The sequence below is a fragment of the Punica granatum genome, chromosome 5 (assembly GCF_007655135.1).
Source record: "Punica granatum isolate Tunisia-2019 chromosome 5, ASM765513v2, whole genome shotgun sequence".
Taxonomy (NCBI): Eukaryota; Viridiplantae; Streptophyta; class Magnoliopsida; order Myrtales; family Lythraceae; genus Punica; species Punica granatum.
The window spans coordinates 5527812-5552607 of NC_045131.1; the positions used below are offsets into that span (position 1 = coordinate 5527812).

The window sequence follows — 24796 nt, forward strand, 5'->3', positions numbered from 1 at the left end:
GGAAAGAAAAGGAGAGAGAGAACTAATTTGTGGCCATTTCCGAGATGATGAGCATGCTGTTGAGCAAACCAAATTGTTGATAGTTAAGTTAAGGTCGGTCGATGCAGTTTCCGATTAACAAAGGAGAAACACGCCGTTTGTTGAGCCTATAAGATGTCCATGATTTCTTATCAATCATTTTCTCCTATCAAAGAAGGTTCATGAGACCCAATAGAGGATACGAAAATATGAAATAAAGAGGTACGAGAATCTCTCTTTTATTCAAAAGAAATGAATCCAAAAAATATCTTAATTGGGAATTGAGGGCGATGTTATCTGCAATAATTCCGTTTCTCACCTTCTTTATCAGTTTTGGAATAAAACAAATGCAATCATATAACAACATACATAATTAGCAGAAAAGGGGAAAAAGTTCATGAGATAATGTCTCCATGGGAAGAAATGGTCGAGGGAAGCAAACGTTGGGCAGGTGGGGGACTTCCCCGGATTGTACGTGTTCTCTTTTCCAAGAAGGGTTGTACATACTATACAGTACATGTACATGTGGTCCGTCCCTAGCCACTCCCATTTTATATGTCTCTTTGCTTGGTTCCAATCCCATTTTTCGGTTATCTATATTGCGCCACAGTAACTCAATCGCTATGATCATCTATATATCCAGCAGCCAATTAGAAATATTGTTAAAAAAATTGCGCATGTCGGGCAAGTTCTGCACGCGGGACAAGTTCCATAAGAAGAATACTTAATATACGCTTCCATGAAGTTTCAAACGCTAATCCCTTTAGTTGGCAAGGCAGAAGTTCGAGTTGCCTTGGCTTTAATCTCCTTCTACGTTGAGCACCGAGTCGCTTGGCGTTGCTGACCCCAGAATGTTATGTCAAAATCCCATTCCTTTACTTGGTTCCATAGCTAGTTTCTTTCCTTGGGTCGATGGTCACTGAATGAGAGTAACTATGACGATCAACATCACGTCACGGGCTCCAGCCACAGGAGAGGGGGGGGGGGGGGGGGGGGGGGGGGGGGGGGGGATAATCATGTTTTTGTTTTTCAATAAGCAGGATAAACTGTATCGATCAGTTCGGTTGCGTCTTGATTGAACACATATACTGTCTGTGGTACGAACGAAGTGGAGGAGTTCTAGCCTTGGGTGTGGTGTCTGCGGGTTCTGAGACAGAATATGGCCTGAAGTAAATGGATTCAGCTGCGGTAGGTCCATGGCTGTCCTTACATTTACACACAGGAGATGGAGAGAGAGATGACAAAACGTTCTTTCGAAATCCAGCGTTGCTTTAATCTTAACTCACTAGCACATGAAAGCGAACAAGAAAAGGTTAGGGACAGGGACAACAATGGTGGTGGTAAATGGAGATCCATAAAGGGTGTCCGACCCATGTCGACCTAGAGAGGGCCCTTACAAGGCGAACATTTCTCGTTTTGGAAAAAGTACCTACGCCCGTGTCCCGCGCCATGTCTGGGACTTACTATCACTCTCTAATGCCATGAAGCCTTTCGACTTTTATCAAGATTTGTCCGTGAAGTCTTTCCTAATACGGCATCATTCGCGAATACCCTAAGGCTCACTCCCGCCATTTCAGAAACTTGGCTCCATCGAATTTTGAAAACTCTGTTGTTTCTTCGGGTCCAGACCGATTTGTTGGGGGGACTGAGGGGGGATGTCCGAGAAATGACCCAAAGTAAGCTGAAACTGAAAACTGATTGAGGGGACACTGTCAAAGCGTTTGGAACGGTGACCTCTCGTTGACATTAAGGGGGAGCTTGTTTTGGATCATTGAGACATTATTGCTGTATCCCTGTCCCACAGTCCTTCAATTTCCCTGTCTCCATGCTTGACTCTCTCGACACAGTCGAACGGGTACTCGGCTCCGTAATGGGTTTGCGACTGAATTTTCCAAGGATCGCTTAGAGCTAACCAGGAAAGTTTCTGATCGCTGTATATTAACCGACGCAGCAGTCCATTCTTAGTCGCCGATTCGGTATCAATTTTGCCGTCTCGGAACTGATGTTTGAGTCATTACTGATGGTATATTTGGTGGATGGGTTGCTCAGAGATCTGGTGTGAGAACAGATAAGGGCCTGATTGGAATAAGATGATTGACGGCCAGCATCAAATATAGTCCAGTCCCCAAGTGTCTTCACTCTCTGACAAGATAAAATTCTTGTTTATTTGATCTGCAGGAAGTTGGTTGCAACCTCAATTATTTTTTTGTCACGACCCATCTGCCTCTCGGTTGTTTCCGCATGCGCGTTTTTCCTGTTCTTTCACCGAGGTCATATGATATTATCGCTAATAATCTGAACTATTGATGGCCGATGGAACCCACTACTTTTCCATGGGATCCACAAGAATTAACGGTCCCTATTGATCTTGTCCACTTACCTTTTAGTCGGTGTGCAGGAATGAATTATCCTTTCATTACGTATGAAGGTGCATTCCTTCACGAGTGCTCGGATATGGAACAATAGGCCAGGCCAGGCCAGGCCAGGTCAGGTCCTTCTCAGCTTTGCCAAACCAGGCCTGCATCGATGAGGCCGATTCCTGAGCTCATTTGTTTTACACGAGGTGAATTGAGCTCTTGGCCTTCATCGTATCCAGGCATCTTGATGATACGCCTGAACAACGCTGAGTTCATCGGGCAAGAGGAAAACGACGTCAAAAATTTATAGCACTGTTCTTAGGCTTTGAATTTTATATACCTTTTTCTGATGTAAAATTTGGACGAGGCACCTCACTGTCTCAAGTCTGGTATAGAATGCTTCCCGACCTGACCGTGCTTGCTAATTAGCATTGTGAGATCCCGAGTCTTCACCATCAGTGAACAAAAGTCTGAAAATCGAGCATAAGCAAATTGAACAATATTGATACACCGATATGTCAATTGAGTGAGAATCATGTAAGACTTAAAATTAATTAATCCCTGTATTTAAACATAATCATCTGCAGCTGTGTCTCAGTGCTTCTTGTTGCAATGAATCGGTCTCGGTACAAATCATGGACCAATTAATCAATCGTTCTATGCTGTCTCACTACAAGAAAACTGTGTCTTACAAATGAATTTCACTGTTCTCTTGTAGTGTCTGGTGAAATCCTCCTCTTGTTCCAGTTTCCTAAGTTTTAACCGGAGATCTTATCACTTTAACCCGAAAAATTGCCTGCATGCAAATAAATTTCAAGTTTAATTAGGAAAAGAGAGGACCAGATAGTTTATAGGTCCCCCATAAATGAATGCGATACAAGGGTTTACCCTTTTGTCAGATCCAAACTCGATAACATACGATGGACGGAATCGGGTTGGGGCATTCGGTGATATCCGGTACCGCCTCCCCTCATTGCTGCCAAGTTATAGCAGTTAAAGATCTCACATTCCAAGTGATAAGCACAAAGCGAATTGTGCTTAACACCTTTTTTATCCTTGAAAGAGTACTTACTCGGTGATCCAGGTTCCGTGCTTGCTCCCAAGATCAGTTAGGAAATACGCACCATCCTTGTAGCTTATACGGGCATGCAAATTTGAAACCTGAGAAGGTGAATCATTCGTGAAACCTCTGATGAGAGACCTGCTACTCTGCATGTTATCCAACTTTCTGGAAGTACGAGTAAAAGAAAGTACTGGCAACTGATACAAGCCGATAACAAAACCAAAACCCAATAAAACTATGAACGCAAATCACACCTAAAACCAACCTGTTTCGAAGACTAATCAGTTATTTTAAGTCTCAGTAAAAACTTTGACATATCGGACATTTATCTCAGATGGACAGGAACCAGACGTGATAGAAGAAATGGCCAGCCTCGTCGATGATTGACAACAAGACATGGGAACAGAATAAAATTATCACCTGAGGCAGAGATATCATAACTGGAACAACCCCTAGATCATTGTTTACAACACTCCTGCATGTTTTAAGAAAAGTCCATGAATAAATAGAGGCACTAATTTGTGTAGCAGCAAGTGAATTTATGAGATTCCATACCCAATGATGTAATCTTTGCCTTCATCCCAACTTAATTCGATAGGCTGCTGCAAACTAGTCTCATTTCCGGAATGTATGAGAATCCATCTAAACACATCATAACACAAAGATAAATTCCAGAAGGTAGGAGTATCCATCTAAGAAGAAAAACACAAAATTAAGGAATAGGATTCAGGGACTTACTCCCCATTAATAGCGCGCTTGAGGGCACCATCATCCTCGAACCATCTTCTCAGTTGGTCATTTGCCTTCATTCCAGAAATCATTTTATCAGCTACCGGATGCTGTGGTTATTTATTTATTTATTAATTTTTTTGAGACTTAACCAAGAGAGATTTAAATAGTCACAAACATGAACATACTTTGTCTGAGAGCCTACAACAAAGCGGCCTGCCCTCGAGCTTCGAGCTGTCAAATGAAAATTATGCTTTCAACATTCAGTTCAAGAACATATGAAAGTGGCAACTCGATCATATAGCTCTTCGAAACAAATAAAATAGGACTGCCGGGAATTGGCTCTGTTCATGATCAGTATGAAAATAAAGCTGTTCTCAGTACACCGGCTTTTTTTTTTCCCCCTGTTAAACATCATCAAGATCATAATAGAAAGATTGCCTTACTGAATCCAACACGCGAGGTTTCACCTCGTTTTCTCAAATATAAAATCCAAAGACAAATATGGAACATTCTCCCAGTAAATCCAAGATAAAACGGTTCTTGAAAACTAACCTATAGCCACCTAATACCCAACTTACGATAAGAGGCATTGCTATATCAGCAAGGAATCTCCCTCCGACCATTACGGGATGTCGGATCCGAAACTTTGTCAAGAACTGCAAAGAAAATTCATATCCTCCTCCGTTACCCTGGTTGCAGTACAGCTCCATGTGGGTGACACTAAACTTTAGTACTTTTTAAGATATAGCATGTGTTTACCGAAAGTGGACCGAGTCCTTCACCTAGATAGGCACTGTAACTCGATAACATGGTTGAAGACATTCTCGCTATCCCATGAATGATGGCCACTCTGAACCGCCTTGCTCTGAGAAATGAAAGACAAAGTTCAGGATTTAAATCGACGTGTTGGAATAAAATTCAAGTCTCTTCTATTCTGGCCAATTCCCCTAGCTAGGCATGGTCAAGTTGTTCTTGTACCGCCTCAGAGATGAAACGACATCAAGGGGTTTTCCCGACTCAACACTATCTTTCCAGGCTTGCGCGAGCTCCATTGCGAGTAGGTAACTATCCTGCAAAAGAAGCAAGAAAACAGAGCGAGACAAATTTAAACAAGAGGAATAAGTTAGCAACGTCCTTTTATCTGATCTGAAGCGTATGCCTTGGATTTTCAGTTTTTCATTAAGCAATAAGCAATTAAAAATGGTGCAGGAGAGAAAGATAAGATACCTCGATGGCCAGACACCCTCCTTGGCCCAAATTCGGCTGCACAGCATGAACAAAATCCCCGAGCAGAGTTACGTGACCTCTCCCCCATGTAAAAACAGGTGTAAGATCATAAATATCACGTCGGAGAATTTCATCTTCGTCTGTCGCAAGTATCAGATCAATCACGTTGTCACACCAACCATCAAAAATCTTCAGCAGCCTCTCCTTTTTCCCTGGGAATGTCATGCGGGAAGGAAACAAGCACAATGTGACATAATCAATGCCAAATAAAATGGACCGATCAAGCTCCATGTACTGATAAGATCAGTAGATATATCCTACCGGAAAGACTATCAGTGCCACCAGGCGGTTCCTTGTGGAATGCATACCACTGTATCTTCCCTTCGCCAACCTCAGTAGATCCGAAGTATCGTTTGTGTCCGAGAAATACTCGGAATCTGCACACCAAATAACAGTTGACACTTCCTATGGCCCTATGTCAAAAAGCTGGAAGATAATCATCGACAAAAACAATGACCAACGGAAGAAACATCGGATCACTTACGCAACAGTTTCGATATCAGCAGGTATGAAATCCGTGATACCAGTATAACAAGTGTAGCCTGAGTATTCGGCCTCCTTCGGTCCAAATAACTTCCTCCGCACCTTCACAATGAGAAACAAAGGAATGGCCACAGGAAATTCTTTATTTTCTCATTCTTATTTTTTTTGAATATTTCCTAAAGTTAAAATATAATTTTTAACTGAAACAAATTGAGGAGAACGTAGCCATTTCGGAGACATGAAATATTTTACTTTTATTTAAAAAAAAATCCAATTTGGATACCCTCAAAATTTACTTATTTATTTTAATTCTCTTAACCCTCCATTTGGAGAAACCAGCTTTTTTTTTCTTTTTAATAATATTTTCAAGAAATGTTCCAATTCGAGGGATATTCTAAGGTACAATCACCAAAATTGGTGGCATGGTGCACTCAAATATTTTACTAGAAGTTTAAGTAAATCTCCTATAAAATTCATGTAATTTACTAATAAAATAAGTAAAAACTCTTCGAACTCCGTACAATTTACTTCAAATGTAAGTAATTTATTAAGAAAATTAAGTAATTTACGCCAACTAATTTATCAAAATAAGTGTAATTTATCGAAACACATGCAATTTACTTAAAATTAAAATATTTTACTATGACTTTTAAAATAGAAGGTCAGAATAAGAGAACATGGGCGTGGAAATTGATGATTCACTTGAATATTGAAAAAGATATTGCTTCGAGATTGTACCACTGATGTATTGATTCTCCTCAAGAATGATTCTTTACAATTTCTTCTTTCTTTATTGCTACTAACAATCACGAAATAAGAGTGAAAAATAAATTGACAATGTTGGATTTTATAAAGAGACCGTTGGATTTGGTCTTAGTAAGAATGCACAGATGACCTTTGGCATTAATTGAAGAAGGCATGGGCGTTGTTACTTAATTGAAGATTTGCATGTATAATTGTTTTTTTCGGTGTGAACCTTGGTATTCGGAAGTCCAATTGGGCCCCGACTAATTCAATCGAATTGGATTGGCCCACTAAGGGTAAAGTTTTTCCAGCGTAAATTTTCTGCATTCACAATGACTCGAACCCGAGACATTACTTAAGCAGAACAAACGTCGAATCACTTGAACCAACCTACGTTTGGTTGCATGTATAATTGTTAATTAACCTTTTTTCTTTTGCCAATTAATGAAAGTAAACCGTTCCTTAAATGTCTCAATTTGTTTAACAAGAAGATGCGTGCATGTGTTTTTCTGCTGTTTTTTTTTTATGAGCACGTCCTTTTTTCTGCCTAACTATGTTCAATTAGTCGAAGGAATTTTATCGGTAAGATTAATCAAAGGAATTAATTAGAATCATTTATTAGTTAATAGGAAAAATAATAAAATAAATATAATATTAAGTAATGAGCCTACGTTCTTGGAGGCCTATAATTTTCAAGGGCCTAACGCTATGGCCTTTTGGGCCTAATGGACAGCCGCCACTGATTGTACGGTGTTGATATGTTCATAAAAAAACACAACCCAGGTTTTAAAACGTAAAATGTTAACCTTTGTATCCTTTCATCATATTATTATATAAAGTAATTGTAGACCATGTGCATTTCACGAGATCGAATGTGATCTATTTTTATTTTTTATCAATTTTATTATACATTATATGTGCATTTAAAAAAATTTTAAATCATAATTTACGGTCAATAAAAATATATATATTAGATATATATGTGTTACACGATAAAAAACGTTATATACTTTTCCTTTTTGGTCATTTCTTTTTTCGGTTATTACAAAGAAGGACCGTATGTGTTATATATATGTGTGTGATATATATAAAATATATGTGCTATATATATAGATGTGATAGATATATAACATAAAATATCTATATATCCATAAACAATGATTTTATTTTATTTGCTTTTTGAAAAAGTAAATTTATAACCCATCATATCTATGAAAAATATGACCTGATTTTTTTAAAAAGCAAATATGATCTTGCGTGATTTTTATTTTACCTGGGTCTTTTCATAAAAAAATTATATTTTTAAAAAGTCAAAAATCAAGAAAATTACGGATAATTCAATAAATCTATATTTATATGTTATGAACAAGTAAAAAAATTCATTTTCTAAAAAGAGCTCGAAATCTAAAAAATAATGATGCGTGACACAAATCCATATATATGTTTAAAAATTACAAATTAAAATTTTCATTTTCTAAAAAAGCTCCAAATATCAAGAAAATGACAACTAGTTCTACAAATCTATATTTAATTTAAAATTTTGTTTTTAAAGAGAGCTAAAAATGATAAAATAATTATTGGTCTCACAAATCCATATCTATACATTTTTAAAACTTTAAAAATGTTTTTTTAAAAAAACTCAAAAAATTTCCTTTAGAAACTGAGCATTCCGAAACCATCTATCTAGGACCACCACAACTATGCTTTATATTATAATATTATATATAGATTCGCACATATTGCACATATTGTGTGCAATTAAATCTATTTTTATCATATATTTTTTAAGGAATGATTTGATTCAGAGTAGTTAGTCTAATTTCTTTAAAAATTTAGAGAAAAAAATAATATATAAAAGGAAAAAACACTAACAGAGGAGGAGAGAACGCGGGCGGGGTGAAGGGAGAAAAAGAAAGAAAAAGGGCGTGAATTGAGGAGAGGGAAGAGAGTGTTCAAATAGGTACTTTGTACATGCACACGACTTTAGGGAAAAAAAATCGCAAAGAAGAAGGAAAAAAAATTTCCTACAAAAATTATTAGCTTGATAAAAAGCATGGAGGAATTGAGATAAAAAAGGGTGTAGCGTAGTTACGCATACTCTCACCTCTTGACTTAGAGATTATTGGTTCGACACCTAGTAAGACTACTCGTACCTTTTTATTAGTTATTTAAGATTTTTCTTTCATTATATTAGGTATTGGGCCTCCTTTGTAACCGAAAACGGGGTTGAAGAATTGAGAATGAAAGCAAAAATGGGGAAAATAATAGTGGAAAGGAAAGTGAATCTAATCAGTAGTTATTATAGAAAATTTTTCAATATAATTCCAATTTGTCACTATTACATAAAATTATCGAAAAGGTGAGAATGGGGGAGTGGAAGAAAGAAAATATGGTTAAAATAATATAATTTTAAGTTAATGATGTTTTAAATTAAGTTTATTTATTAAGAATATATTTTAGAAGGTGAAAGTGAGACGATATAGGACTTATGACTTTATATTAGTAGAAATTAGAAAATGAGGGAAGTTTTGATCAATTTTGTAGGAAAAGGGACCATCACGAGAGATCAATTATGTAGCAGTACAAATTTAAACCCAAACTTTTTTATTAGGTCGTACTAGTTGAAATTGGGATGATATAGTTTCACCAATCAAGGAGTAAAAGTCTTAATGCCAACTAAAAGTCCGTTGGTAATATGAAAAAGTATTAAAGAACAAAATGCATCGACTTTGAATAAATATAGAGGGAGAATTTCAGCTTCAACTTCAAATTTAAATCATAAAACTCTACAAAAACTCTAAAAGCCATTAATACACTTAATTTTTTTATTTAATTTGATTACAAGCCACTTAAAAACAAATCAAATTTAAACTTGTACAAAAATATAAAATTTTGGAAATTAAATTATTAAAATAAATTAACAGTAACATATTTAAATTGGTATATTTTAATTTTATAAAATTAACAAAGAATCATTCTCAATAGAAATTTATATGTTGCAGCCAGAAAAAGAAATTTATATATGCATTTTTAAAATTTTAAAATATAAAATTCAAAACATAAAAATACCGGAATAAAATTGAAAATTTTCAAGAAATTGGAAAAACTAAATCAAAAGAATGGGTCAAAAGGCATTTGAAAATGTAATAATATATAATTTTCTGAAATTTATAAGAGTTCCAGGAAATTTATAAAAATAAGTATCATAATTTTTTTCCCAGAAAAATATCTGAAAATTGACTTATTTAGACATGTTTAAATTTATTAGGACAAAGAAAAGAAACTAATCCACCGAAAACAGAAGGAAAAAAAAAAAAACCATTGCTGTATCAGTATGCTGAACTGAACCGGAGAGAACCAAGGCGGGACCCACTGCTTCTCTCTTCCTCCATATACCGGTTCTTCGTTGAATCTTTTGTTTCTTATTTGGAATATTTTATAAGATAAAAAATAAAATAAAATTGATGCAGTGAAACACATGTTTAATTTTTTTTTTATTTTTTTGTCTTAGTCTAGCAGGCATCCTTTATAATTGAAGGGAAAAAAAAAGGAAAGAAAAAATTATCATAGTCACCGTCGACCAGATGCCATCTGGACCAACCAGAAGATCGCCTTCAAACTGCCGTCCATTTGCAAGCGTGACGGTTACCTTAAAAAATAGAACGATAAGTCAATGAAACAAAATAAATAAATGAATGAATAGAAGTTAATAATTTTTATTAAGGATAAAATCATTTGTAGGAGCATGTTATTATTGACCTTGCTGCCATCGTCGTCAAAATCAACCACCTTACTGTCAAGTAAGATCACATCATCCCCGACGTGGTGGGCGAGGATGCGCTGCAGTGCCATTCGGCTAATAATTCGAGTGACGGGAAGCCCCCTCTCCGCAGCCGGAGTGAACATATCAAATTTGTTGTACCTGATATGTACCCGGCTAAATTAACATCACTTCCTTTCCTTCCTGAGACTCTCAAAATTAATTCAACGTGTCGAAAAATGGTAAAACTTTGCACGAAAGGGTATTGCCGTGCTACGACTTACCAAGTACCCGAAACGCCATCGACGAGACCATGTATCCTGTTACCGGTAATACACCCGGCCCTCATGACCTCCTCGGCAGCGTCCATGTCGATAGCCTCGAGAGTAGCCAGCGCGTTGCTCTGTATCTGGATGGGTCCTCTGTACTGAGAATGACCTTCCCCTCTACTGGTGCTCGTGTCCTTCTCGAACACGACCACCTCGAACCCCTTTCTCTTTGCCGCCAGGGCGAAGGCCAGCCCCCCCGATCCCACCCCCCACCACGAGGACCCGCGGCTTCCTCATGGGGCTGTCATCGGAGGTTGTCACCTCCACTGCAGGACCTGCCATTGCCAGTGACGCGGGCACGACGGGCTGAAGCTGCTTCCTGCCTCTCTTCCTGAAGGAGCAGGGGACGCTGTAAGGTGGGAGGCAGAGGTCTGATGGGCGTTGTTTGGTTGGGGGAATCAGGAGGCGGGTCCGTAAGAGAGGTAGAGGGGAAGAGTGGATGATGGAGTTGAAGAGCAGAGACTGAGAGGAAGCCATTGATGGCCTGTATGCACTGATCGATCCCTCGGAGCAGAGCAGCTCCAGAAGAAGAGGAGAGAGGATTTATGCTGCAATGAGGAAAAAATTGACGTTTACGTAAAGGATTGAAAATACATATATTTCAACCAAAAAAACAAAATACATATATAACTGAGAAGAGGGCGTAGGCTCGTACTCTATTTAGTAGTCAAATTCTCGTTCTGTGACTATATGTGTCCATTAATTAAATATTAAAATTTTCTATTGTACTATATTCATGAATTTTCTTTATAATTAGAAAAAAAACATGCATATAAACTATAAATCTCACTGTTTTTGAGGTTATAATCATGTGGCAAATTTTAGATATTACCAGGTTTTATTTGACACGGTGTTGCCGACATGAGTTGACTTAAGTTGTTTCTACTTATTCCCTTTATGTAAGGTTTCGAGTCATTGAATAAGAAAATCTATGACTTAAAGAGTTTTACCCTTTAATAGCCGATCAAGTTCAAATTGGATTAGTTGGGCCCTTTTCTGAATGTCAAGTTGCACGTCAAGCAAAAAACAGAAAAAGAAAAAGAAAAGACTCAATGTTCCAAAGAGACATGATTCACAACCGTTGAACTGCGTTGCATCTCGGATCTAACGGTAAAGGCTATATAAGGATTAAAGAATTTTCCCTTGATTAAATGACACACTGATTATATGGATCCGGTGATATCATCTTAATCTCAACATTATCTTATTTTTAAGTTATAAATAATAAATGGTGTATATTTATAAGAGCATCCATCCATATAAATCATACATAAGTATATCGTAACTAATCTTTTCCAGTTACAAGAGAGATTCATGAACTAATAAAATAAAATACTTCAACTAATCTATTATCTATTAAATATACAAACTCATTGTTGTATTTCTCGAGACTTTACATAATTTCTATTTTGCCCTTCAATATATATGGCATTCTTACAAATTATTAGTTCCTTGTTGGTTATTTTTCAAGAAATATTCAATATTTCATAAATCTAAACAATTTGCAATCTGTTTAAAAATCATTAAAATATATTACAAATTCATAAAACATATGATATTACATTTTTTTCAATATAGCTAAATACTGGCAACTTCATTTATTATATCTTTGTATTGGTTTACTTTTTTATATTTTCAATAAAAGATGAGCTTTCATGTGCAATGTACATGGAATTACACTAGTTATTTACATCGATTCAGATTATCTACTCAGCAGTCGATTAGTTTATTCAATAATAAATAAGTTGCACGAAAAAGATATAAATAATTTACTCGATTTTTCAATAGATGACACAACGACATCCAAGCATCAACACTTTTTTTTCCCCTTATGAGCAAGATGGTATCAACAGTTCATTGAAGAAGCCGCTGACAATGAGAAATAATCGGTCGAAAATTTATAGGGCACTCAATTCTTCTTAACTAAAGTTAAGCATTAAACAGCACCGAATGCATGCCTGCGCATGTCTAATAAAATTAATAAAATTTATTTATTTAATATTTATGGAGAAAATTCTTAATTTATTAAAAGATTTTTTAATATAATATTTATTCGTGAATGGGAAAGATTTTTTTTCTCATTTGTAGCAATTTTTTTAAATATAATTGATAAGTATGACCATAACTTCGTTGATGATATTAATTGGCCGAGTAGTGTGGCGCTTCGACATTGCTCTTGATGACTTTTATATATTATAACTAGTCTTCTTGCCGGCGTGTTGCATGGGCATTTGCTTTTATCTATTGTAGCTAGTTTTTTGTAAAATATATTTAGAAATATCCAATGGAATGGTAACTTGACGCAGCTTAACTGTTGATGCTCTGTAAATTACATTCACGAATTTATTAGAAGTTGGATTGTATAACTTTTTTCTGTGTGTATCCTAATATCCGGAAACCCAAAGAGTCTCGACTAATTTAAATTGAAGTGGGTCGGCTCACTAAGAGATAAAATTTTCATAATGTGAATTTTTTTCACTCACAAGACTCGAACCCAAAACCCTTTTTAAGGAAAACAAATATTGAGTCGGGTTGACTCATTAAGGTTTTGATCGCTACAATAGTCTGAATTACTTTTTTTTCTTTTTTCCTTTTGTTATATGTGTCCATGGATATAGTATAATGAAAATAGAAATGCTAATAACTAATAAAGGATACATATTCTACCATGAGAATCGAACTCTCTTGGTCTGATCATAGCATGCGTGACTGCATTACACCATTTTTCTCGACTAAATTACTTAATTTATGGATAGATTGATGTATTTAGGGCCCAATTAGGCTCAACTTGTCCACCATTTTTTTAATAATCATTGTGTGCTTTCATTAGAAAACGGTTTTTTTTTCGAACTTGATAATAATAATTGCTTTTCATATGCTTTGTATGCCAAAAAAAAAATCCTTGCAAATTGGTGTTTAATCGTAACGTGAGACTTCTAATTGTTAGAGAAAATAAGATATTTACATTAATTATGTCGTTACTGTATGAATAGATTCATGGTTTCGGGAGTGCATGAAATTTTTAGGTAGCAATATATTCAATAATGGCAATACATTTTTAAGTTATGGCCTCGGATTGTTATTAAATGGTAAGGAATAATTGCATTTTACTTTTTGGTAGAAAAATAGTTGAAACCAATATGGGTTGATTCAAGCAGTTCGACACTTGTTCCGCTTAAGTAAAGTCTCGGGTTCGAGTCCATCTGAACGCAGAAAATTCGTGATTGGAGAACTTTACCCTGTAATGGGCCATCCCGGCTCAACTAGATTAGTCGGGGCCCCACTGGATTTCAGGATATCAAAATTTACACAGAAAAATAATTGCATTTTCTATGAAGGAAAAACAACAATTTATGAGGATAATTGTATACGATGAAAATTCTCTTAAAGAGTTTTTTTATTGTATTAGACCCATAAATTTCTCAAAATTCTGTGAGTATACGTGTCCATTAATTAATTATTAAATTTTTTTTATTGTATTATACCCATAAATTTCTCTTATAATCGGAAAAAAATAACTATAAATCTCACAGTTTTTGAGGTTATGATCATGTGGCAAATTTAAGATATTACCCGGTTTTAATTTGACACGGTGTTGCCGACATGAGTTGACTTAAGCTGTTTGTACTTATTCCTTTTATGTAAGGTTTCGAGTCATTGAATGAAGAAAATTTATGACTTAAAAGAGTTTTATCCCTCAATGGCCAACCAAGTTCAAACTAGGTTAGTTAGGCCCTTTTCCAAATACCAAGTTGCACGTGAAGCAAAAAAAAAAAAACAAACAAACAAAAGAAAAGACTCCATGTTGCAAAGAGACATGATTCACAACCGTTGAACTACGTTGCATCTCGGATCTAACGGTAAATGCTATATAAGGATTATAGAATTTTCCCTTGATTAAATGACACCCTGATTATATGGAACCGGTGATATCATCTTAATCTCAACGTTATCTAATTTTTAAGTTATAAATAATAAATGGTGTATATTTATAAGAGCATCCATCCATTTAAAGCGTATATTTATGATCATACATAAGTATACCATAACTAATCTTTTCCAGTTATAAGAGGAATCCATGTCCTAGCAGAATGAAATACTTCAACTAATCTATAATCTATTAAATATACAAACTCATTGCTGTATTTCTTGGAACTTTACATAATTTTTATTTTGCCCTTCAATATATATGGTCTTCTTACAAATTATTAGTTCCTTGTTGGTTATTTTTTTTATTAATATTCAATATTTCATAAATCTAAATAATTTACAATCTCTTTAAAAATCGTTAAAATATATTACAAATTCATAAAACATATGATATTATATTTTTTGTCAATATAGCTAAATACTGGCAACTTCATTTATTATATCTTTGTATTGGTTTAATTTTTTTTTATATTTTCAATAAAAGATGAGCTTTTATGTGCAATGTACAAGTTATTTACTTCGATTCAGATTATCTGCTCAGCAGTCGATTAGTTTATTCAATAATAAATAAGTTGCACGAAAAAGATATAAATAATTTACTCAAATTTTCAATAGATGACACAACGACATCCAAGCATCAACACTTTTTCCTTTTTTTTCCTTCCCCCCCTTATGAGCAAGATAGTATCAACAGTTAATTGACGAAGCCGCTGATAATGAGAAAGAATAGGGACGAAAATTTATAGGGCACTCAATTCTTCTTAACTGAAGTTTAAGCATTAAACAGCACCGAATGCATGCCTGCGCATGTCTAACAAAATTAATAAAATTTATTTATTTAATATTTATGGAGAAAGTTCTTAATTTATTGAGAGATTTTTTAATATAATATTTATTCGTGAATGGGAAAGATTTTTTTTTTTATTTTCTCATGTGTAGCAATTTTTTAATATAATTGATAAGGATGACCATAACTTCGTTGATGATATTAATTGGCCAAGTAGTATGGCGCTTCCACATTGCTCTCGATGACTTTTATATATTATAATCAGTCTTCTTGCCGGCATGTTGCATGGGCATTTGCTTTTATATATTTTAGCTAGTTTTTTGTAAAATATATTTATAAATATCTAATGGAATTGTAACTTGACACTGTTTAACTGTTGATGTTCTGTAAATTACGTTCTCAAATTTATTAGAAATTAATTTCCTTTCTTTTATGATTTTAGTTATACTTTATAAGTTGGATTATATAACTTTTTTCTGTGTGTATCCTAATATCCAGAAACCCAAAGAGTCTCGACTAATCTAAATTGAAGTGGGTCGGCTCATTAAGAAAAAAAAATTTCATAATGTAAATTTTTTCCACTCACAAGACTCGAACCCGAAACCCTTTTTAAGGAAAACAAATATTGAGTCGGGTTGGCTCATTAAGAAGTTTTGATCACTGCAATAGTCTGAATTACCTTTTTCTTTTTTCCTTTTATTACAAGTGAGATCCATGGATATAATATAAAGAAAATAGAAATGCTAATAACTAATAAATGGATATGTATGCTACCATGAAAATCGAACTCTCTTGGTCTGGTCATAGCATGCGTGACTGCATTACACCATTTTTCTTGTCTAAATTACTTTATATATGGATAGATTGATGTATTTAGGGCCCAATTAGGCTCAACTTGTCCACCATTTTTTTTTTTAATCATTGTGTGCTTTCATTAGAAAACGGTTTTGTTTTTCGAACTTGATAATAATAATTGCTTTTCATATGCTTTGTATGCCAAAAAAAAAAATCCTTGCTAATTGGTGTTTAATCGTAACGTGAGACTTCTAATTGTTAGAGAAAAGAAGATATTTACATTAATTATGTCGTTACTGTGTGAATAGATTCATGGTTTCGGGAGTGCATGAAATTTTTATGTAGCAATATATTCAATAATGGCAATACATTTTTAAGTTATGGCCACAGATTGTTATTAAATGGTAAGAAATAATTGCATTTTACTTTTTGGTAGAAAAATAATTGCAACCAACATGGGTTGATTCAAGCGGTTTAACGCTTGTTCCGCTTACGCAAAGTTTCGGGTTCGAGTCCTTCTGATTGAAGAAAATCCATGATGGGGAGTTTTACCCCTTAGTAGGCCGTTCCGGCTCGACTAGATTAGTCAGAGCTCAATTGAGCTTTGGGATATCAGAATTTACACAGAAAAAAAATTACATTTTCTATGAAGGAAAAACAACAATTTAGGAGGATAATTGTATGTGATGAATATATCGATATGATGTGATGAATTATTATTTTTTTTATCTTTGTGATGATAAATGACCTACTTAATTCTGTGGTTAGAGTATTACTTTCATACGACTAGAATCATTGGTTCAAATCCAATAGTAGGTAGAACTTATTAATAATTTTTTCTGATCACATTTTTTTATTGATTTTTTTAGCTTTTCTTCTATATTTCTATTCATTTTTTAATTTCAATTCATTGCGTAAGAATCTATCCGAAACCACTTGATTTTTTTTATTGTATTCAATTTCAATTGGCAAAATAAAAGGGGTATGTGTGTGTGTATATTTATATATATGTTATTTTCCACTCAACAAGATTCTGTTAAGTAGCAAGGCCATGTGCACATAAAATTTGATGAACTGCATGTCATGATTGAGGTATTATATTTTTATGCTTTTGTGAAGCAATTTTTTGTGTACCGGTGGATTTATACACGTTACATGTGTGAAGTTGTTTAGTCGAATACATACTACTAAAAGATACTGCGAAATATATACAAAATCTAAATCACATTAGAAAAAGTTCACCGAAAAAAAATCACATTAGAAAAATATAATTATATAAAACATGATTAAATTATATTCAATTAGTTCAATTGTAGCGATTAGTAAGTATGAATTGCTTTTCAGCAAAAAAAAAAGAATTATTTAATCAAGTAAAAATAATCTTAGAATGCATAACGTTTGACTTTTGTTCTAATTGTAGCACGCCATCAATTTTCCGTCCAATATTGATGAAAAAGCTGATGTTTTGATACCATGATAAACCGAATTTTTTTAAAAAAAAGTAAAATAAAAGAAAAGGAAGTTTTGTCTAATTCTTATAATTTCAGTTTAAAAAAAAAAAGAAAAAGCCCAAAGGTAATGAATAATTCTAGCTAATTTCTTTCATGTGTAAATTGTCTTAATTTCTTATTAGTTTCTATTTTGATATATAAAAACTAATTTGCGCAATAATATTTTCATCCTTTTCTCTTAGTGACAATTCATTTGATTATGTTCAAATAAGACCACTAATTTTGATTGAATATCTTTATACAACCTTTTACATTTGTTTATTATTCTACAAATTTAAGAATTAGAAAATAATTTCAAAAAATAAATAACAAAAAAATAAAATAAAATCAACGTGGGTTGGTTCAAACGGTATGACGCTTATTTCGCTTAAGCAAAATCTCGGGTTCAAGTCCCTATGAATGTAGAAAATCCACGTTGTGAAAGTTTTATTCCTTAGTGAGCCGACCCGTCTCGACTAGATTAGTTATGAACCAATTGGACTTTCGGATACCAGAGTTCACACCGAAATAAAATAAATAAAATAAGATAAAGAGAGCAGAAGAAAAGAAGAACGTTTAAAATTCTATGAAACAGAGGAGAGGAGAAAAATTTATAGACAAATTCTATACAAGAGAAGGAAAAAAAAAAAACTAGGGCGTCAATAAAAGGTGGCATCTCGATCCCGGCTTCCATAATGAAACCTAGAATAGTTATTAGTGATAGTGATAAGTGATTAGTGAGTGTGTGTTAGTGAAGTGATTGTCTTAAGGCAACTATATTTATGTGACTCGCTGCAATATTATCGATAGTTGTTTCTCTGTCTATATATATCTAGTTGCGAATGACCCTTCATCCATTCCAATATAAAAGATTAGTCAACCAAATAGTAGATAGTAAATGGATCGGTTTACCTTGATAAACATACTTAACTCATCATGTTGGGCATGCACCTCATGCATGCCCGAAGAGTTATATACGTAAGAAGGCTAATTAATACACATCATCCCAATTTTGTGAAGTTTCAAGCTCGAATCCTTCTATCTATTGTAATGAAGTTTGAGCAGCCTTGCCATCGATCTGATCCGTCTTATATTGGACACCAGGGTACCTTTAGTTGTATAATGCATCTTCACATGTATTATTAATTGCATACTGATTACTCTTGATTATTAAAATTTTTATTTTATTATACTAGACCACCTCTCTTGTAACAGAATATATATATATTGGTTAGGTAAGTTCCAAAGTCCCCTTTCCATTGTACCTTTTTTCATTAACAGCTCTCAAAGCTCGATCACATGGAACACTAAGGGACCGTTTAGATTCAGAGTTAAAATTACTTTGATTTTGATTTTAATTTTAATTGTGAAAAATGATAAATGAGATGTGATTATAAATTTGACTTGAAAAACGTGTGTTTTTGTCGTGTAGTGTGTTGAGTTAAAGTTAAAGTTAAAAATTTTGAATTTGAAAATATTTATTTTTATTATGTAGTGCGTTGAGTTAAAGTTAAAGTTAAAATCAATTAACTCTGAATCCAAACGGGGCATAACGCTGTGCGGACATCCACGACGAGTCTATCCGTACAAGTATAGAAGTATGCGTGAGCTATAAAAGCACACTTCTTCATTATGCACTCACAACCGTCGTGGAAATTTTCATTTGTCAAGATAGCCGAAGTCCAGACAATTAAGAAAAGTGATTTACACTTGCCAATATACAACCTGAAGAATTAGATTTCCTCTGTGAAGACTTACATAAATTTGATTGTATGATAATGGCTTGCTGCTGCAATGAATCAATTCACTGTACAAATCATCGATCAAGTCATGAGGTCCTTCCCGAACTTCATCATATGTATTCATGCTATGCTGTCTGGAGAATCCCTCCTCTTGTTTCGGTTTCTGCAGTACTTACCGGAGATCTTATCACCTTAACTCGAAACATTGCCTGCATAAAGATGAACTTCTAACTTTAGCAAGAGAGGACCAGAAAAGAAAAGAGAGGACCAGATACTATATCCCCTACAAAAGAAATTCTGCAAAACGTGGATGTACCCTCTTGTCAGATCCAAACTCAATAACATCTGATGGACGGAATCGGGTTGGGAAGTTTGGGGACACCCGGTACCGCTTCCCTTCATTACTGCCAAGTTTTAGTGACATTGAAAATTAGACATCTCACATTTCATCCAAGTCACAAGCACACTGGATTTGCGCCACCTGGTTTTATTTTAGGAAAACTTACTCGGTGATCCAGGTTCCATGTTTGCTCTGGAGATCGGTCAGGAAGTACGCGCCTTCCTTGTAGCTTATACGGGCATGCAAGTTTGAAACCTGAGAAGGTGAATCATTCACAAAACCAATGATAAGACCTGCTCCTATGCATTTGATTTGACTTACTGAAAATAGATGAGTTAAAGAATGGGCTGGCAACTGAGACTAAGGCGATAATAAAACCCAAACCCAAGAAAACTATGAAGACAATTCACCTAAAACCAACTCTTTTTGGAGAGACATTAAATAACCGATTCTTCCAAACATACTTTGTCATCTATCTGAGATGGACAGGAACCCAACAGATTCAATATTTCTTGGCCCACAACAGGCCAAACCACCTGATCACTTGGTCTAATGTGAGTAGGCCACTTAACCATGCTTCATAATTGAAAAAACAAGCACCGTGGAAATACATGCCACTCGGCCAAAGACAAATAACGGAAAGTTGCCCAAAATGGGCACTAGATAGGAGAAACTGCCAGCCTCATTGATAAATGACAACACATGGAACAGCATAAAATAATCACCTGAGGTAGAGATATCGTTACTGGAACTCCCCCTAGATCATTGTTAACATCGCTCCTGCAAGTTTTAAAGAAAATCCACAAGTTGGTTTTCCTTTTCTGGTCAATGGAGGAGGCATTATTTGTATGACAGCAAGTAAACTTATAAAAGTTCATACCCAATGATGTAATCTTTGCCTTCATCCCGACTTAATTTAATAGGCTGCTGCAAACTAGTCTCGTTTCCGGAAGGTAAGAGAATCCATCTAAGCACCAAAACGCAACAATAAATGTCTGAACAAAAATAATTCCAGAAGGTACGAGGATCCATCAATGAACAAAAACACAAAATTAAAGAATAGGATCTATGGGACTTACTCTCCATTAATAGCGCGCTCAAGGGCATCATTATCCTTGAACCATTTTGACAGCTGGTCACTTGCCTTCATTTAACAAATCATAATATCAGCGCGGATGCAGTGGTTATAAGAGTAGATTTGAACTTCCTGAATATACATATATATATATATATATATATTTTTTACTCACAAAGAGACATTTAAATAGTGAGACGTGAACATACTTTGTCTGAGAGCCTACAACAGAGCGGCCTCCCCTCGAGCTTCAAGCTGTCAAAAGAAAATTGTATATACTTATATTCAGCTCAAGAACATGGAAAGCAAGAGAAAGTACTCAAAACATTTCAATCAAAATAGAGAACAAGATGATAGAGTTACAGAACTGGTCATTTTTTCATGTGAGTGCATAACCAAAACAAAATATGCCACAATACCAAGGCTTGCCTCAGTACCGGAGATAATAAGATGCTAAAATATTTAAAAATAAGACCGAAATAAATAATATAGGACTTCCAGGAATTGGCTTTGCTCTATTATGGATGGCTACTCTCAGTTTTCTACCTTTTCAAATAGCTTGAATAACACAAAGAGTGTATCAATCAAACCAACACAGTTTTCACCTTGCTTTCCTCAAATATGCAAAAGATAAATATGGAATTTTCAAAAACTCTTCCGATCGATCCAAATTAGAATGGGCATCGAAAACTAACCTATTGCCACCTAATACCCAATTTAGCATAAGTGGCATGGCTACATCAATAAAGAATCTCCCTCCAACTCTTCCAGGATGTGGGATCCGAAACTTTGTCAGGAACTGCGAAGGAAATTCAAATCCTCCATTACCATGGTTGCAGTACTCCATGTGAATGACACTAAAATTTAGTACCTCTAATTTTTAAGATAATAGCATGTGCTTACCGAAAGTGGCCCAAGTCCAACACCTAGATAGGCTTTGTAAGTTGATGCCATAATAGCGGCCATTCTCGCCATCCCATGAATGACGGCCACTCTGAGCCGCCTTTCTCTCTCATAGCTGAGAAATATAAACTTTCAATATTTAAATCTATGCATTGGAGTAAATTCCAACTCTGCATCGACCAAATTTCCTAGGCATGATCAAATTGTACCTCTTCAGAGATGAAATGACATCAAGGGGTTTTCCCGACTCAATGCTATGTTTCCATGCTTTCTCGAGCTCTATTGCAAGTTGGTAACCATCCTGCAAAAGAAAGGAAAGATTTGCAAGAATCTATTAATTTCAACTTTCCATTTTGTCATTTAATATGGAAAACTGAGAATATATGGAACAAAATGAAATCAAAGAAAACAGAAAGAAGACAACGAACAGGAGGAAGAAATAAGCATGTCTTGATAAGAATGGAAAACTGAAATTCTATTTTGTAAAGTGTTGTACCCTTTTATCGGAGGCATGCTTGAATGATTCCATTACTAAGCAAGCGATAAGTACATTCAGGAGACATACCTCGATGGCCATACATCCACCTTGCCCCATATTCGGCTGCATGGCGTGAATAGAATCCCCAAGAAGAGTCACACGACCCCTCCCCCATGTAACCACAGGTGTCCGATCATAAATATCTCGTCGAAGAATTGCTTCTTCATCTGTTGCAAGTATCAGATCAATCACATTGTCACACCAACCATCAAAAATCTTCAGAAGCCTCTCCTTTTTCCCTGGAAAATTCATAGGAAGAAAGAAGCACACGTGAAATCTCCTAAAGTCCATACAGGTACCAAGGTGGACCAATGAAGCTCCACGTATTGATAGAGTACATACGACGAGGGTTGTCAACGCCACCAGGTGGTTCCTTGTGGAAGGCATACCACTGCATCTTCCCTCCACCAACATCAGAAGACACGAAGTATTGTTTGTGGCCAAGAAATACTCGGTATCTGCGAACCAAATTAGAGTTGACACTCCCTATCAAATAATTAGAGATGGGTAGTAGGCCTTATGTGTCAAATATGCCCAACGAAAATGACTAAGCGAAGAATCATCGAATCATTTACCCAACAGTTTCAATATCAGCAGGTATGAAATCTGCGATGCCCGTGTAACAAGTGTAGCCTGAGTACACGGCATCCTTTGGTCCAAATAACTTCGTCCGCACCTTCATAAGAGAAATAAATGAACGAGACAAACTAGAGAGACAACTATTGTTAATGTAAATAGTTCATTTTATTACAAAATACTTTTGCTTCACACAAAACTGGAGAGTTTAATTTAATATGAATGCGGCGCAAAAAAGCACATATTTACCTTCGACCATATGCCATCAGCACCAACTAGAATATCACCCTCAAACTGCTGTCCATTTTCAAGAGTCACGGTAACCTTAAATAGAACAAGACAGAATTAAGGGGCCGGGGGGGAAGGGGGAAAGGAAGCGAAATGTACTTTCCATAAGGATAAATCCTCCAATTTTCAATTGTCAGTGCATGTTATTCACCTTACTGCCATCATCCTCAAAATCAACCACATTACTATCATTTAAGATGACATCATCCCCGACGTGCTGAGCAAGGATCCGCTGCAGAGTCATTCGGCTAATGACTCGAGTGACGGGAAGCCCCCTCTCTGCCGCAGGAGTGAACGTATCAAATTTGACGTACCTGATACCCAACCAAATATCACTTTCTGAGACTCTAAACCAAAATTCAACATGTAGAAAACGGTGAAAATTCACTAGAAACACCAGGATACAAGATGTCAAGGTCGCAGAAAAATGAGAAACATAAACCATACGCAAATATCGAGGAAAATTGGACCTTTAATCTTTTGTGCATACATAGCCGGCCTATGTAAATACAAAGGGGTTGAAATTAATCACATAGACCAACCAATTGTTCCTGAGAGCAGGAAAGGGGAGAGCTTGACGACTTACCAAGTACCGGAGACGCCATCGACGAGACCATTGATCCTGTCACCGGTGATACAGCCCGCCCTCATGACCTCCTCGGCGACGTCCATGTCGATAGCCTCGAGAGCGGCCAGGGCGTTGCTCTGAATCTGAATGGGTCCCCTGTACTGACCTTCCCCTCTAATGGCGCTTATGTCTTTCTCGAACACCGCCACCTCGAACCCCTTCCTCTTCGCCGCCAGGGCGAAGACCAGACCCCCAATCCCGCCCCCCGCCACGAGGACCCGCAGCTTCCTCGTGGGGATTTCCCCGTTTGTCACATCCGCCGCGGGAGCAGCTGTAGCTGCGGCGGCAACGGGCTGCAGCTGCTTCCTGCCCCTGTTCCTGAAGCTGGCTCTTGTTCTTGAGCTGTGAGGAGAGAGGTCCGACGGGTGCTCTTTGGTGGGGTGAATCGGGAGGTGGGTCCGTGAGAGAGGTGGAGAGGAAGGATGGATTATGGAGTTGAAGAGCAAAGAGGAAGAAGCCATCAAAGGCATGTACTGATCTCCCGGAACAGCTCCTCCTCCTCCGCAACCAGAAGGAAAAGGCTTTTTACTTGCTGGGAGGAAAATGAGCAAAACCGAAGACTGGACTGGACTGGCCTGGCCGGACGCAGGAGAAATTAGAAATTGGGAATGGCCAATCACGGAGTTTGCCGGGGACACGTGGCGATTTGAGGATGACACTTCTTCTTCTTCCTCCACTGAGCAAGAATGATTGGAGTTGCTTGAAACAAAAATCTTCGACGGACATTGACGATGATACTGATGGGTCCCCCTCTGCCTCTCTGGCTATTGTTTTTCCACTTCATTTATTTATTTATTTATTATTATTATATTGTCATTATAATAAATTTAACTCCGTATAACTTGATATCCGAAAGCCCATCGGACCCCAATTAATGTAATTCGAACTGGGTCGGCCACTAAAGAGTTAAAGCTCTCCTAAATTTTGTTCA

At 36.0% G+C, this 24796-nt stretch overlaps 1 protein-coding gene and 1 pseudogene across 1 annotated transcript; both read right to left on the reverse strand.

Annotated features, from left to right (window-relative positions):
- Positions 1–2586: 2586 nt before the first annotated feature.
- LOC116207600 lies at positions 2587–11337 on the reverse strand (annotated as a pseudogene).
- Positions 11338–19374: 8037 nt separating this feature from the next.
- On the reverse strand, positions 19375–24521 carry LOC116207564 (zeaxanthin epoxidase, chloroplastic-like). Its single transcript, XM_031540561.1, has 16 exons — positions 23824–24521; positions 23389–23551; positions 23199–23273; positions 22949–23049; positions 22716–22831; positions 22401–22612; positions 22045–22136; positions 21836–21950; positions 21628–21731; positions 21142–21187; positions 20937–21001; positions 20738–20824; positions 20583–20637; positions 20024–20112; positions 19834–19921; positions 19375–19726 (listed from the first exon to the last, which is right to left on the reverse strand). The coding sequence occupies exons 1-16, from the start codon at positions 24333–24335 to the stop codon at positions 19643–19645; spliced, it is 2004 nt and encodes a 667-aa protein (XP_031396421.1). The 5' UTR covers positions 24336–24521; the 3' UTR covers positions 19375–19642.
- Positions 24522–24796: the final 275 nt, after the last annotated feature.